The sequence below is a fragment of the Parasteatoda tepidariorum genome, chromosome 11 (genome assembly GCF_982258835.1).
Source record: "Parasteatoda tepidariorum strain Cologne lab strain chromosome 11, Ptep-v5.0, whole genome shotgun sequence".
NCBI classification, from domain to species: domain Eukaryota; kingdom Metazoa; phylum Arthropoda; class Arachnida; order Araneae; family Theridiidae; genus Parasteatoda; species Parasteatoda tepidariorum.
This window is the reverse complement of record NC_141765.1, coordinates 82,483,556-82,500,213: the sequence shown is the minus strand read 5'-3', so window position 1 is coordinate 82,500,213 and position 16,658 is coordinate 82,483,556. Positions and strand designations below refer to the sequence as shown.

The 16,658-nt window shown below is 28.3% G+C and overlaps 1 protein-coding gene across 3 annotated transcripts in view; it reads right to left on the bottom strand.

Moving 5' to 3' along the window:
- Positions 1–16,658, bottom strand: part of Msh6 (DNA mismatch repair protein Msh6) — a 202,780-nt gene that overhangs the window by 125,687 nt on the left and 60,435 nt on the right. For all 3 annotated transcript variants that reach the window (XR_015430286.1, XM_087154646.1, XM_087154647.1), the window contains exons 12-15: positions 16,513–16,581; positions 8,915–8,986; positions 8,386–8,584; positions 3,385–3,454 (exon numbers count right to left, since the gene is read on the bottom strand). Coding sequence is in view for 2 of the 3 variants with exons in the window: in XM_087154646.1 (XP_087010772.1) it covers positions 3,385–3,454; positions 8,386–8,584; positions 8,915–8,986; positions 16,513–16,581 (410 nt within the window). In the remaining variant the exon portion in view is untranslated. The remainder of the gene's footprint in view (positions 1–3,384; positions 3,455–8,385; positions 8,585–8,914; positions 8,987–16,512; positions 16,582–16,658) is intronic.

Below are 16,658 nucleotides of genomic sequence, written 5' to 3'. Positions count from 1 at the left end.
AACTTTAGAAACACTAAGGCCCTTGAGTAAAAAGATAGTTGAACTATAAACTGACTGCAGTTGGATTGAGGGAGACTAGAAGTAAAATACTGCACATTGATCATGTGTTACTAATGATTTCATCAATAAAAGAGATAATTTTTTCCTCCTCCTTTATTTCTCCACCCACCTATACCCAAGAAAATATGAATTCACTCTGGCTTCATATTTTTCCTTACATAATTTTTTTGCTTCGTGGTAAACATTTTTTTGAGTCTATAGACTTTAGGGGTTTCCCAGGAACACAAACAGGTATGTAATTATCCGCAAATTACAAACTGCAATTTGTTATGGATTCTAAGATGTTGCACAATGTATCATCAATCAAAAGCTTAGCCTTATCATGCCATACTTTAATGAAAAAAATAATAGTTAAAAAGGAGCAAATGAATACCATTTTCAGAGCAAACTATCTTACATTTGTTCACTATTTCAGAGCATTTTTGTAAACATTTACTTCTAAATAAAATAAAGTCACGAGATATGCCTGACATTATGATAATTTAATTTTTAAATAAAAATATGTAGTGGTGTATTTACAAAAAACTACTGTACTATAATAACATATTTAAATAGGGTTACTTAGAATCAGTTACTATCATAACATATATAGTATAAATTAGTATTGTAAGTAATATACTTATAACAGGGAAATAACTATTTATGTAAATAGACACTACAATTTCTTGCTGACCACTTTTTGGGCAGTAGTCACAAAGGATTTCATGCAATTTTCTAAATCATAACTTTTTTAAATACAATATTCAATTAGGGGAGATAGGATGGGAGGTCACGAGAGATTGCTGTGACCTTCCAAATATTTTCACTATTAGGCGAAATTTGGTTGACTATTCCGCATATTTACGAAATTTTTTTCCCTCTCATTTTATTTTGAAAACGCAAATAAAATTATTAAATATTAACCTTTATTTGACTGTCTCACAGAAAAAAAGGAAGTCATAAGTATTATTTTAGGTACACATTTCTCAATTCTTATATCTTCTTTAGCAAATCAATAGCAATTAGCTTGTTTTTAAAAACCTATTTGCCCATTTATAAAAATGAAAAATTCAAAAGAAGAAACTTATCTTAATTTTTAAATGCATAAAAATTTTCTAAGATTGAAAGACTACAATACTTAACTTGTAAAAGTATACGTTCGATTATCTCTGTATATGAAGAAAAAAGTTATTACCACCGCTGTTTCAGAAAATTACTACAGAGCTTGCTTCTTACTGTCATAACTCAAAAATTATTTTGCATTTCTAGAGAAATTATTAAAGAACATTTAGATATAAAAATGTTATTGATGCGATTATTATTTTTTAAGTCATTTTATGACAAAGTTGAATATTTCTTTTTTGCACCCCGTCATTCAGTTTAGCGAAAACTATTACGTCACAGTAAGTTTGTAAATTTAGATATGACTTGAAATACCATAATCGTGTTATCCGTCATTCAGTTCAAAATATGTATTTTTGAAAGTGGAAACAACTCGAATGTGTATTTATGAAAATAAACTTAAAAATCATGTTTACGAAAATGAGCATAGCTCAAAATGCGTGTTTACGAAAAAAGACAGAGTTCAAAATGCGTGTTTAAAATCGTGACACAGCTTGAAATGCATGTTTATAATAATAGACACAGCTGGAAATGAGTGTTTACGAAAATGAACAGATTTAAGAGAATTTACATAGTATTTTATCATTATACCTACCATATATTTTATCATAATCATTATACCTAGTGCTTAAATAATTAAGGAAGACAAGGCAGAGTTACTCGTTTAGTCATTTAAAGTTGGGTTGAAAACTGAAAAAGCACGTTTTTCAATGTCCATTTTCATAAACATGCACATATAAGGGCATTTCGAGCTGTCACCATAATAAAATCTCACTAATGATCAGCAGGACAGGGGAATTAGGATTGTTTGCAGCCACACACCATTATGTCTGTAAATGAGTAATATGTCCGTCTCTGCTCTTTTATGTGTCTTGATAATTTTTTATATGACCTAAAGATTCACAAAATTCAGTATTTCTTCTGTCTTTTAGAAAGAATAAAAACAACATTTAAAAGAAAAAATAATTAGGAGTGTTTTAAATAGTAGGCTCTATGTTAATATTCATATGAACTAATATTGAGAGTATTTTAATTCTTTCTTTGCCTTCAACTCTATCAGACTATCTTTCTATTTGGTATTAAACTAGATTTGACAATTACTAACTCATTCTTGGGATACAGAAAAACTATATCTTCATCTCAACTACAAATTAATTTATTTCTTCTGTTTTATATTTACTTATCAAATGGTTCTTTATTTATTGACTAGAATAAAGGGAAAGCAACAGCTCATTGTGATCAAGGGGTTCATGGAGCTTACAGCTCAATTTCGTCACCAATATCCTGTTTGTGGCAATGTGATCAGCATCGTGTACAAGCTGTATTTACTTCCTAGAAAAGTTGGTACCTATCAAGAGCTTTAACCTGTGACTGTGGATCAAACCGCAGTTCCTCAAAACAGTTTAGTGCCTTCTCTCTCTGCTCATTTACTAGAATAATTATATATAAAATCATTAAGGCAGTGGTGGAACAAAGCATATTCTGAAAATATTAGCAACAAAATATTTTTTTTGTTGAAACAAATTAATAACATACCTATTTATGATTCAGTCAAATTCAGAATTTCATTCGGCCAAATGCTAATTTCCCCCCTCCTAAAAATATAACTTTGCAGCACCACTGTATTCAATATTAATACAAGCCACACACACAAGGTACACAGTAAATTTTGCAACAAACTTCTGGGGAGGTAGGTCACATTATGAGGTTAGAGGGTTGCTTAGCAACCTGGGACCAAAAATGTCATGGCACAGTATAATGAGTGATTCCATATTATACCCGAATGCCTTTAAATTGATACTTATATTAGAAGGTATTTTATCCTTTTTTGGATTATTTTTAATTTACTAATTAACAAGCTTTTATGTTCAGCATATTGATTCATACAAGATTCATCAATGAAGAATTTCATTGATATGCACAGTAGTGCTTAATACTATTTTAGTTTAAAATATGGGTATGGATTACTTATTTTTCAAATTATTTTTTATCTATAAGGTTAAATAGGTAACATAAAGATAAATTGGTAAATATTTCTATGCCTTAACTATGCTTTTTAGGGTTCTTTAAAAAAGTTAATGAAAGTGCAAATTTTCCATGATTACTGGGATAATCAGTACCATATGTTGTCAATAGTCTGTGATTCTTATCTGTGAACTATCTAACTATAGTCTGTGAATTATATCTTCGAAATGAATTTAAATGAAACACAAAAAAACATACCATATACAAGCACCTAAAGCTTTGAAGGCAAGTTCATATTCTTTCAATGGTGTTTGACACAAAAAGTCATCTAAGAAAGAAAATTGCTGAATTTAGAAGGAAAAAAAAGCTTAACATTTTTGCAACTGGCATTTTGAAGTTTAAAAAGTGCTCAATTAAGACAAAAATATTATATTAATTGTTTATTAAATGCACATTTATACAATATTTTCATGAAAACTTTCTCTATATCTGGGACTAATAATAATAAATAAAAAAGTGTGTATTATAAAAGTATAAAACGAAAAATATACTGATCATTCATTGAGTACCAGGAACAATCAAAAAATAAGTTAGTTGTGAGTAGTGAGACATATTTTCAAACGATTTTTTATTCATTATCAAACAATGAAAATAACAAGTTTGATAAATTTCAATTATTAATTAATCTATGGTAAATAACCAAGGATCTTACTTTGAAAGATAATGAATATTTATAAAACAAAAGCATATAAACATTTCATAATAGCATAAAAACATTCCTTTCAATACATCAAAAAATAATAATAATAATAAATAAATAAATAAAGAAAATTTTTATTTCAAAGTACATGGGGGGAAAAATATATCAGCTGAAAGAATTCAACTTCATAACAATTTGGATTATCAACTATTTAAATACTCAAAAAGTAAGGGCTTTGATTTGTGTTATCCGACATTCATTCATTTTGTGTTCTTCTAATTGGTATGGCAAAACAGCATATTAATTTTGAACTTATGTTGTGCAAATTAGTCTGCTTACATGTTCTAAAAACTAGTTTGCAACTAATTTTCTAAATACAGTAGAGAACCAATTATCCTAACCATCTCTATCCTGGATGTCTGTATTTCCTGGCTTCTGGGTCACTAAAAATGAATTAATACAGCTTAACTATATTTCTACTTTAAGATTGAAAAAAATAGCCAATTTTAGTTGTTTTAGTATTCCAATTAAGAATTTGTGTTCTTGCTTTACTCGTTACTTTATTATGCTTATATAGTAATGCATAGTGATGTATTTTAATTGCATTTTCATTCCCCCCTTAAGTCGGAGCAAAAAAAGAAATAATTCGTTTAATCAGACTACCTTTATGAGATGCTGATTTAATTTTCGTAAATAAAATTTTGTTTTAAAAAAATGGTCAAAATTCCACCATTCTACCCATAATCAATCTACTAGTGACTGATTTTAGAATTTCTTTCTCTGCTTCGCGCAGTTGCACTTTCTCTGTGATTACTATCTTGGATTGAAAGCAAAGTTATTTAAGCACAGTGTTGAAGAAGCACAAAGACTATCTGCTTGGAGTTTGAACACTCATTTATTACAAACTAAATATGAAGATGGCTAATTTACAAATGACTATGAAGGAGAAAATACATACGTACTGAAGCACGGAGTTCCTTAGGAAACTTTACAAATTCTTAAAAAAAATAAACAAGCCAGCACACCACAGCTTGACAGAATAAATAATAATATAAACATCAGCAATGATAACACAGCATCCAAAGTATTTATACATAATAAAGTTGCATCATGAACCAATTTGTAATATCCCGGTCATTGCGCATATCATTAAAATAAAGAAGCGGTAACAAGTTTAGTTGTATTCATCCTTCTCATAAAAAGAAATATTTAAAGAGGTATACAAAAAGGTATTAATCTTAAACTTTGATTTTATATAATAGCGAGTGATTAAAAAGAGTAATACAAGAGAAAATTCAACTGATTGGTCAAACTATTTCCAACAATTACGTTATACCATTTGGCTTTCAGGCATTAAGAATTGGACAGGCAGCTGTTGGTTTTTCTACCAAACAGAGAGATTTTTTTATTCTTTTTCTTTGGCATTCAGTGTGTAAACTTGGCATTACGTAGATCATCCATTTTAGGTTAGGTCACAGGATTTTAAGCATAAGCTTTTGGCGGGCCTTATTAAATCTTTGTTTTGTTTGAACATGTCTTTTCCGGAGTTCAGCTTTTTTTTTCTTCAAAAAAACTAGTTTAATATGTTATGAAATAAAAATTAAAACTTATAATAAATTAAGGGATTTTTGAACAAGTTTTGTCAAAACTAGGTGGCACTGAAAGGGTTGAAACTGTTTATAAGAGTCAGTAATTTGCTTGCTGGAAATTTTTTAACTGAGATTTTGGTTTAATTTAATTTTATCCAAGTCTGACATTCCTTTATGTTCGACTGAACAGGGAGAAAAAGTATCCCCACCATCTTCCCATCTACTTAGCTTTAAGGATGACTCAGCCATCCTAGTTCAAAACTGGCAGGGAAAGCAAATAAAGTTTTTCCTGGTTTTCTGGAAACCAAATAAAAGGTTTTATACAGTACAGCTAACTATAACCCTACAAAATTGATTAATATATAGGCGTATCTTAGCCACCTTCATATTCCAATCAAAAATTTGTATTTCCACTTGACCTTTTTTGCTTTCTTATATTAAGATAGTGAAGTATAGCAATTTATTTTCTTTATTACATTTCCACCTTCTGTTCACTGTTAAGCATGCGTAATGCATTTACCCCTCGTAAATCAAAAACAATACACCTTTCTCCCTCTTCAACTTCAAGGATGCCTGGAATTTCCACATTTTGCGCAATCGTTCTAGTTCAAAATGGAGGGAAAACCCAGCAAGAACTTGAAATTGTGATTGCTATAACATGGTCAGTTTCAATTGTTTTTCAGTGACAAGGAATTATCTGCAAATAATAGCATAACCATGACAGAGAAATCTCAGAGATAGAGAAATGAATTTCTTTAAAAGAAATATCTACGGATATAAAAAAAAAACTTGCGACGTCTAAATTTATCCTTCCTACTAAAAATGCAGCTAGACAATAAACATGAATGATTTTCTTACAAATTTACATGATAAAATGGCAAATTCCATACTCATCCAAGCCTGGCATATTATAAATAATAATTAAAAAGAAACTGTTCTAATTATATTATCACTTTCGAAGCACTGCATTTAGTAAAAAAGGGTTATGTTGTTAAAAAAAATTCAAGGTTAAAATGTTCTAGATTCTATCAATGCAATAAAAGAGAAAAATTATAAAAATCAACATCAGAGAAAAAGACAAGAGAGAAAAGAATTTAATATAGAAATGTGAATCTTGTAGCACTAATATCTAAAAACATCAACAGTACATTTTAAAAAATTGTATAATGGCTGATTACATTTCTTTTTAATGTGCTAGTAACTTTCCTGTTTAACATTAATAAAAATCATCACTGTTAAATACATACAGGGTGCGTAGCCAGATTTTTCAACAAAAAATAAGCACCTTTTAAGCAGTCAAAAAATATTTTTAATTGCTTTCCAAAAAACAAAAAAATCATTATTAGGATCTGTGCAGCAATAAAAATTATTTTTTTTCTTTCATATAAAGTTCTTAATTTATAAGCATAAAATCAATAAAATTAAGAAGTATTTAAAAAAAAAAACTTTACACAATCACGATGAAATAACTAGTTTCTGATAAATATTGCAGAGAAAATAATTAAAATCATGCATTTTTTATAATTCAGAATGACAATCGACACCACGGCAAAGAAAAAATCTCTTTTTAGAAGATAGAAAATTAAGCACTTTTTAGAAACCCCAAATGAAAAAAGCACCTTTGGAAAATTTTACACACCCTGACATAGGAAATTATAATTTTTTACAATTTAACTCCATAAGTATAATAGGCTGTAAAATAAAAAAAATTAAAATTAAATAAATAAACATATGCAAATGCTGTCACATATATCTCTTTTTAGAAGATAGAAAATTAAGCACTTTTTAGAAACCCCCAATGAAAAAAGCACCTTTTGAGAATGTTACACAACCTGACATAGGAAATTATAATTTTTTACAATTTAACTCCATAAGTATTAAAGGCTGTAAAATAAAAAGTTAAAATTAAATAAATAAACATATGCAAATGCTGTCACATATAGAAAAGTTGTCTCATAATGATGTTATTTTAATTTCAATGTTTTAACAAGTACTATGAAACAAGCAATGTGATGAATTAAAGAATTAATTATAATAGGTTAAAATATTTAAAAAGTATCTACTAATATCTAAATTAGTAGATACTTGTTAAATATTTCAGCCTAAAAAAATTAATTCTTTAAACAATTTATTGTAAAGATAAGTTACACAAAATAACTTTTTCATGAAATTTTAGAAAAAACAAGGCAAATACTAAATTTATGCAGAGTTTGATGATCAAAATATTTTGCATAATACTTATTTTTACTTTTAAGCATACTTTAGTGTGTTTAAAAAAATTCTAAAATTGTCAAGGTTTTTATTGTCTCCTGACATAACACATTTGATACATAGGCTCAAACTTGTCACTTGTAAAACAAAGATATTTAAACAATTTTTAGCAATTTTTCCAAATCAAAATTTTATACTGTGTATAAAATTTTGATTTCTCTTTTAATATAATACTATTACGATCTGCGAATTTAGAAACTTGCTTTTAATTAATCACTTTATAATGGGTTCGAGTTGTGACGATTTTATCTCAAATTCGGGAGAGTTTTGCACATAATGTAGGAGTTTTGAGCCTTCTGAAACCAAGTTTTTTTTTTTTTTTTTTGCAAAACAAGAGAAAAAATAAGCCATTTTTGCTGTGTTGTAATAAAATGTCAACATAAATGCAAAACTTTGTGACCAAAATATTTACATTTTTGACCACATAATAGTGGAAAATGGATAAAATCCTACAAAAATCTTGAAAAGCGAGGGATTCTCATCCCGGCTTTCAACTTATATTAAAAGACTTTCAAAATAAAATAAAACTTTTAAATGAACAAAAATGACTCATAATCAGATAAAGAATATAAATCTTAGGCAACTTAAATTTAGATTTGAAAAGTTGACAAATTAAATTTCAATAATATATAAAAAAAAAAGTATTGAATAAGAAGTATTAATCAAATTAAATTAGAAGTATTGTCCATAAATACAGACCTTTCTCTAATATTTGTAAAATTGTTTCAGGCCACTGAAGGTTTCCATCCTCCCCATTGTAATAACCACTATCAGCCATAAACTTAAGTGTTTTTTGACCATCCCAAAACAAGTTCAAAGCATGCTTGGACACACCAATCAAATTGGAATCAAATAGTTTTAGAGTTTTTTGCGACACTGTAGATTTTTCATACACAATCTAAAAAAGAATATCTGTTTAACCACACAACTTTTCTCAACAAATATATTTAGAGAAACAAAAAACATGCAGAATAATAGAATTGAAAGATACACTAAGATAAAAATATAGAGTTAAAACCAATTGAAATATATAGTGCAGATAAATATGTTATTAGATAAATATTATTTCCTGGTACATAAATTCTATACTTGAAAAAAAATTTGCTGTGCAATATTGTGGTAAGATTTTTATGTAACAAAAATTGTGCGTTAAAAAAAATTGCTAAAACTTATTTTCTAAAAACTGGTCATTTTCTTTAAAGCATATCTAAATTTTCAATATACATACCTCCACAGGGGGAAACAAAGCGATGAAAGATAATAATCTGGATTGATGTCTGTCATCAGTAAATTGACCCAGCTAAAAAAGAATAACTTATTGAGTACAACCAATAATGTAAATGGAAAAAACAACTTATAATTAGATTGTTTTTATGTAAAATTTTCCCATAAACGTTTAAAGACACGTTTCCTACGTTTAAAGACAAACAATATTTCAGCTTTGGAAAGAATTTTATTTCATCAATTGTTAATAAAGAAAAATGCATTATGCTTAACTTATAGTAAAGTCACAAAAAGAAAAAAAGATGGTGAATTGCAGTAAAAAATTATCAATAAGCTTCATAGATATATTGAAAGGGTAAAAACAATGAATGCTACTTTATGTATATGCATAAATATATTAATGCCTAAAAACATTTAAATTTATAATAATTATACAGTAAGAATTTTAAGGTAATCTGAAACTTAATCTTGAGTAAATGTTCTCCAGTTTAGAATAAAAAGTAAACTTTATAAAATGCTGCAAACAAAAAATATTCCATATAAATTCCTCATGTTAATAAAATGCAATCACTCTATATCCTTGATTAAATTCAAAAGTCTGATCCCATTTCCCCATATCACAATATCATTTTATGGTGTTTTTCATTTCATCACACAAGACTTAACTCACACCAGTTTTATTATTGTATTTGAAATGGGAGGTAGAAAACACAGAATGCTATACAATGATGTATTTATTTGACTTTATAATGATCATGTACGTAAAACATTTGCATACCTAAATTTATTTTTGTGCTCTTTAACGTTGTTTACCTTAATTTTCATACCTGTCAACCCCAATTTTTAAAATTGCAGAAGAAATCATTTAAAATATAGAACAAATAAATTATTAAATTTATGAGGTTCAAATCTTTATGTATATTTATAATAATTAAGAGTCGGCCAGATGGTCGAGTGGTGATTGTGCCTGATTGCAAAGCCAGTGGCTGCGTGTTCGAATCCTGCTCTGGGCATGGATGTTTCTCTCTGTGAGTTGTTCTCTATTGTGTGATGTGTGAATGTGGCCCACCCTATAAAACGGGCGTCTGCGGCAGTGAGGCATGGGTAATGTTGCTCGCCTCCGTGACTTAGGTTCACAGGTGCCCCAATTTAAACAATTTGCTTAATCTTAGTCGCTGCAAAGGTATTTATAATTTAGTATTTATTTTTATAAAACTAAAAACTTTCAATAATACATAGTTAAATAAAACATTTAATAAGTATCATAGATTCAGTTTTTTCCTCAGTTATAAAATTATTTTGAGTATTCAATATTTTTGACTCATTAATTAAAATATTTGGTACTAATTTAATGATCATGTTTCTAATTAAGTTAATGAATATTATGAATAGTGTTCATTAGGGCAATGCGTATTTTACGCATAGTAGTTTATTTTTATGTTAAAAAGTGATATCTAACATTAAATAATAAGTACTGTAGTTAGTTCAGAATATACCAGTACAATAACGCTAAATTCGTTATTTACATGTTACAGGATTTTTCTACAACAATGATCAAAATAAAAAATAATTGTATGTGGACAAATTTGCCATGTAAAAATAATTACAGAATTAATAAACGGCTACTTTAAGCTTACTTGAAACCATTACATTTTACTGAAATGATTTCAGAATGTTTAAAATTTAAAATATTGACTGATATTACAAGTTTTTGATATTTCATTATTTAAATTCCTTAGTAAATATTTATAAATAACTAAAAAATAAACACCAAATATGGTCTTTTTCAGGTGGCGTTCATGCTGAAAGAAGATCAGAGAACAGAACAAGCACGTACAAATTTTTTCAAGAAGATTAAAAAAGGAATGAGAAAATTCCCGCAGGATATATTTGTATCTTAATTTGTTGCCTCAATTACAATCGCCAAGGCATTAAATTGATTTTTTGCTTGCAAATTAAAAATAAAAAAAAACATACAGAGGTTGGCTACCAGTCATATCTTTAATAGTCATGGGAGCAATCATAATTAATAGTTATAGTCACTGCCTTTATGATGCTTCTTGTGTGCTGCCAGCAGGTATTTTTTGGCACTTGTATCAATAGGAAAATCAGCCCATTGAATTTCATTCCAAGGGATAATAAAACTTTTAAACACATTTTTGGGTTTCAAATAAAAAAAATTTTTATTTAATGAATTTATATCTGTGTTTTAAGACTTTTTAATTGCAACAATATATAGTAATTAAACAATAGATACAGCTTTGTTATCATTACATACCCATATTTGAAATTTTTTTTATTACCAAGTTAAATAATAACCAATGATTATCTGATTACATATCGTAAAGTAGGTTGGAGAAATTGTGAACAGGAAGCTGCAGATGACAATCATTGAAATAGATGATGATGTTACTGAAATTGGGATAATGTAATGACAGATTTATATTGTGCATACGGGAAAGAGTTGATTGGTGACATAAAGAAAGATTTATTAGAGTATCAACTAGATGTGTAATATTTTCTGCTGAATTTAAGTTATTAGAAATTCGCTTTAGGAATGAATTTTTTTGTGATGTAAGTTTTTGGTTCTTGTGCATACTGAATGCTTAGGTTTAAACATGTTGATGTAAAGATTGGTATTTCTGTTGTGTTGATTTGAGTAATTTATGAGTATGGAGGCAAGATTTCGGGAGTTGCAAGTTAAGTTTTCTGAAAATATGTGATTTTATGATAAGTTTTTATGTATTTATATTTTTAAATATTTTCTTATCTTGTTTTATAATTTTATGCCGAGCGGTAACAGAAATATTTCCAGGGAGAAGTTATTTGATATGTATCTGCAGTATTTTTGTTTGTTTTTTAATATTTGTAATTTAACATACACTGATGATTTTTTAAGGTTAAGTGATACTGTCCAAGAAATATTTGTTTGGCATACTATTTAACAGTGTGGATACTGATAATAAAACTGATGCCTAGGGGCTGATTCGTTATTGATCTGCATTGTTTCAGCAAAAAACAAGTGTGTACTGGTGACAAAACTGTGCGTACTGGTGCTTAGATTTGGTATAGGTGTGCATTATTTTTTCCCCTTAAAATATTGTATGCAATACTAAAAAAATTATAATTTCATAGGGTTTCAATATTTGATTCTGTTCTAGGATGTTGTGAAATTGGCCCTAATCGAAATGCCCAAAAACAGGTGCATACTGATAATTAATCAATAATTAAACAAATTGATAATTAAATAAATTGATAACCAAACAATAATTAAATTGTGTGCCACAATTTTATGATTTCCTTGCAATGTTCATGGAACAAATTAAAATTGTAATAAAAATGTTTTCCAAAAATACAGGATATTCGCACATTTTGAAATTGGTTCAGACAATGCACAAATTTCTCATAAAAACAATTTTATAATGCAAAAAAGAAGAAAAAAAAAGAGTTTCTTGCATCCGAGCTGACTTTCTTGTAAATCCACGCATAGTCTTGTCAATTCTTTTACTGACTAGACAGATTTGTTACTTGCGCACAACTTAAAAATCCCAAATTTTTATTTTTAATGATATGACCAGGGTTCATACACAGATCAGAAGAAGAAATCCAAGGAGTATCCAAGGAGTCCAAAATTTTAAGGACTTATCAAAAATTTAAAAACTTTGTGTAAAAGATAGTTTTTTTAAAAAAATGAAAAAGCAGTTATTATAAGGAACTTGCAAAAATGTATATTTTGAATTTAATTTCTATCCCTTTTGAAATAAATTTTGATTTTGTCAAACTTCATCAAGAAAAATAAATTAAGTTTCATCAAGAAAAATAAATTAAGTTATCACTTTGACACATAAATACATTTTCCAATTTCAAATATTTTAATAAATCTTCTTAAAGTACAGATGTTAAGGATTGACGTAAAAACCTACCAATCTTATATTTTTAAATTTGAATACACAAGAAAATCTAAGGCATTTTATACCCAAAAAAAAAATCACAGCAAATTATTAATTAAGTTTGCTTGTAACATGTAAAATTATTTGCTGTTATTTTTCTTCTTCTAACTCTTGCAATTCAATTTTTATTCTCTTAAAAGTTTTCTTAAACTGCTAGCTTTTGACAGCTAAGTCATATCCAGTGGTGCAAGTGCCTAAATGTGACTTTGGAGAAACAAAAAAGCTATTTTTGAGCAGCGCAACGAATATTTGGAGCATATGTAATAAAAAGAATTAAAACAAGAATTTAATAACAAGAATTTTCAATTTTGTTCATTAATAACATGTCTTATTTTTTTCATTATGAAGGTCCCTGCATTAAAAAATTAGGTTTCTATTTGGTATCTTCCAATGATGTTAAATATTCTGCTATCCTCGACTTTTCCTCAGATAAGAGGATCTGTTCACTTTCTATAATCGACATGTCTTTATTATTTAACCCATCTTTAATATTTTTTTCAGCAGTGGCTAAGAGATCCTGAGAAGCCTTCAATTTTTTTTTGCAAATCAATTTCAGCAGCTTTCAATCTGCATTCCTCAGTTTCAGTGTTTTCACATTCTTTTTTCTCAACCTCTAATCGAGCAGAATAATTTTTAAATGCTGCACAAGCCACTTTAATAATATCTTCGTCAACTTTAAAGTTATTTAAACCCCTTATTTTGTTGATATGTGACACCACTTGTCTCAAACCATTAATACTATGAGAATTTAAACTTGCCCTATTGTCAAGTAGCTTTTTGTTCACACTAAAACTTCTTTTAACATCGGCATTCCCATGTGGTATGCACAAAAGAGATTTAAAAAGCTTTGCTAAAAGAGGATATTTGATATTTCTCAAATTTTCTTTCTTCACAAAATAGTTTTTTCAAACATATCAATTGGTACATATTCATTTCAGTCAGAAGAATAACCTTCTGGTTTTCTATGCAACCTTGTCCATTCATCTAGTAACAAAGATGCCTTAATAGAAGTGTCTTCCATTCTCATTACAGGATGCAACATTTTAAGATGGAACAGTAACCTATTTTCAAGAGGCAATGCTTTTAATAACTTTTTTGCACATGCCATAGATCTGGCACCTAATTACGTAGAATTTTTCTTTTTTTTTGAAGAAGATAATGATATCACATTTGTGCTATCTAGTCCAACATCTATTAAATTTGAATTTTGCCAAATATCTGTGTTTTCTACATCCAATGATTTTAAGTCTTTAAAAAACGCCCTAACAATGCCTTAACTAGAGACACCATTTCATCATACAGCAAGTGAATCAATGGTGTCTCAGTTTGAAAAGACCTAAAAATTAATTTAATGTAGCCAAAATATTTCTTAAAAAAAAAAGAAAAAAGAAAAGAGCTTTTGGCAGAAGCAATTTAAATAAATTCAATATTGCGTGGCTCATACTATTTTCTAAATTAATAATTACTTTACTTAGTTCTGAAAAGGTAATTCAAGACTCTAATTAATTTAACTATTATTTAAAGTTATCGAGTGTATTTCTCTTTATAATTTTAATAAATGTTATTGGTAATAGCATATTCAACAAAACATTAACAAGATTAATATTGATCATACTGAATTCATAAAAATAGGTAAAGAATTAAGCAAATTAAGAAAACTTAAATAATTTTTTATTACAAATGTAAATTAGTGAATGGTCCCTAATAAATTTTTATTAAAATTGGCTACCTAGTACAGTATTTCATTAATGAAATGATTAAAAAAAATTAAATAATTTATAAATGCTAATTCAATGAGTATTGAAGCTAAAAAAATTGCCAGAAGTAAATTATTGAATTGTCCCTACACTCATAATATTTCACAAATCTGTGATAATTAAAATTTTTTACATTAATTGTTTTAAATTAAAGATCATTTTTAAATCATTAAGAGATGAATTAAAGTATTTTTGAATCACAAATCTGAAAAACATAATGTTTTTTGCTGCATTAAAAATATTGAAAGCCCCATGCTCTTCATGCTTGCCTCTAAATATTATTAAGTTTTTTCCTTGAACAAATTAAGAGCACCGAAAATTTTTCGAAAGTAATAATACAATAATAAAATGCAATAAGTAAAAAACAAAAAAATACTATTTAAAAAAAACCAATGTTTGAATACAATATGCAATCAGTGGATGGTCCCTCAGATAAAAAAAATATGTTTAAGAAACTTAATTAATTTCCATCTTCATTAAATTAAATGAATAAAGGGGAGATGGAAATTTTGAGGTTATGAAGCTTTGTGGTTCTTGACTGCTCTGAGGATCAATATGAAAATATATACTTAGTGAATGGTCCCACAAATTAATTCAAAGATCATGGTACTAATCTATAAATAGAATAGCGCAAGAAGGCCATTAGCTAGCCATTGACGAAGTTGATAGCACTTTAATAACTACGAAATTAACAAGAGAAATAAAATTTTCTCTTGCTATTAAAATTTGGCAATGTTTAGTTGGTCCCCGAAAATTTGAGAGAAGTTTCGGTTCCATTTCAGAGAGTGGAAAATGAAGCCTGAAATTGAGAATATCTTGCAAAATAAAGCAGAGTGCACATGAAAGTGCAAGAATCCTTACCACTAAATCCAGAGAAACCCACATGGCAGTAGCTTGGTTGCTGCAAAATTGTGACTTCACGATACCCAGGGGAAAATATCCTTTTTGGAGCAATTTAAGCCAACTACTTCAATTTGGAGCATGTAGGAGCAGGTTTCCACAATTGGCTCGGATCGGCACAGCACTTGCACACCATTTAGTTTCCCAGCTTGGACAGCAAATTCATCAGCAGACTTAGTAAGTTCATCTATGCAAAGCAATAATCTAAGGAGTTTCTAAGGACTAATTTGGAAATCTAAGTAGTTCCAAGTACTCCTTGGAGACTTTTTTATTTCCAAGGAGTTTCTAAGGAGTATAAGGAGTCTGTACGCACCCTGGATATGACACACATTTAAGTAATCATAATACGGATTTCCAGAATGCGGAAAATATTATTCCTTAAGCAGAAAGGTGCAAAATTCAGAAAGCATTCGCAAAAGTGCTGAAGAGTTGGCAGCTATGCCTCTAGGATAAGACCCTCGAAAGAACTTGATTCAAAACTAAATTAGTTTTATTTGAATTGAGTTCAAACATTTTTAAAGGTACGTTATAAAAATAATAGAAGTGTGGCCTAGAAAAAAAGCTTAATAGGGATTTTTAAAATATCTCACAGAGTTTCATATTTATTTGTTTGAAATGGAACCTTCTTACAGCACTTAAAAAATAATCTTTTGTAAGTTTTTAGATAACACAAAGAATTGACCATTTTCTGTGGGGCAAAGAAAGTTTCATAGTTCTAGAAATTAGTTGTTTAGGTGTCTGCTAAAGAAATTGTTGCGTTTAATACCTGCTTATTCAATAGCTATGCTTAATTTTACCATCATAACTCTTACTTTAGCTAAAAGAAAAGATCTTAACAAAATTTCCTAACAATTAAAAATTTTAAAATACTTTAGATAGTTACACTTTTGATAAAACACACAAATGCATACCATAATATGTTCGCAACAAAGTATACATTTGAACTACGATAAAGTATTTAGAGAAAAAAAATTCAAATAAAATAGTTTTCTTACCGTAAACTTTCCAATGGTAGTATCAACAAAGCAAATACCATATTCTGTGCTTGTATCTTGATCACTATGCTAAATATAGATATAATACCAATTACTCCAATTAGTAAGGAAAAAAAACTGAGGAAAATTTTAGTTTCTTATTCAAT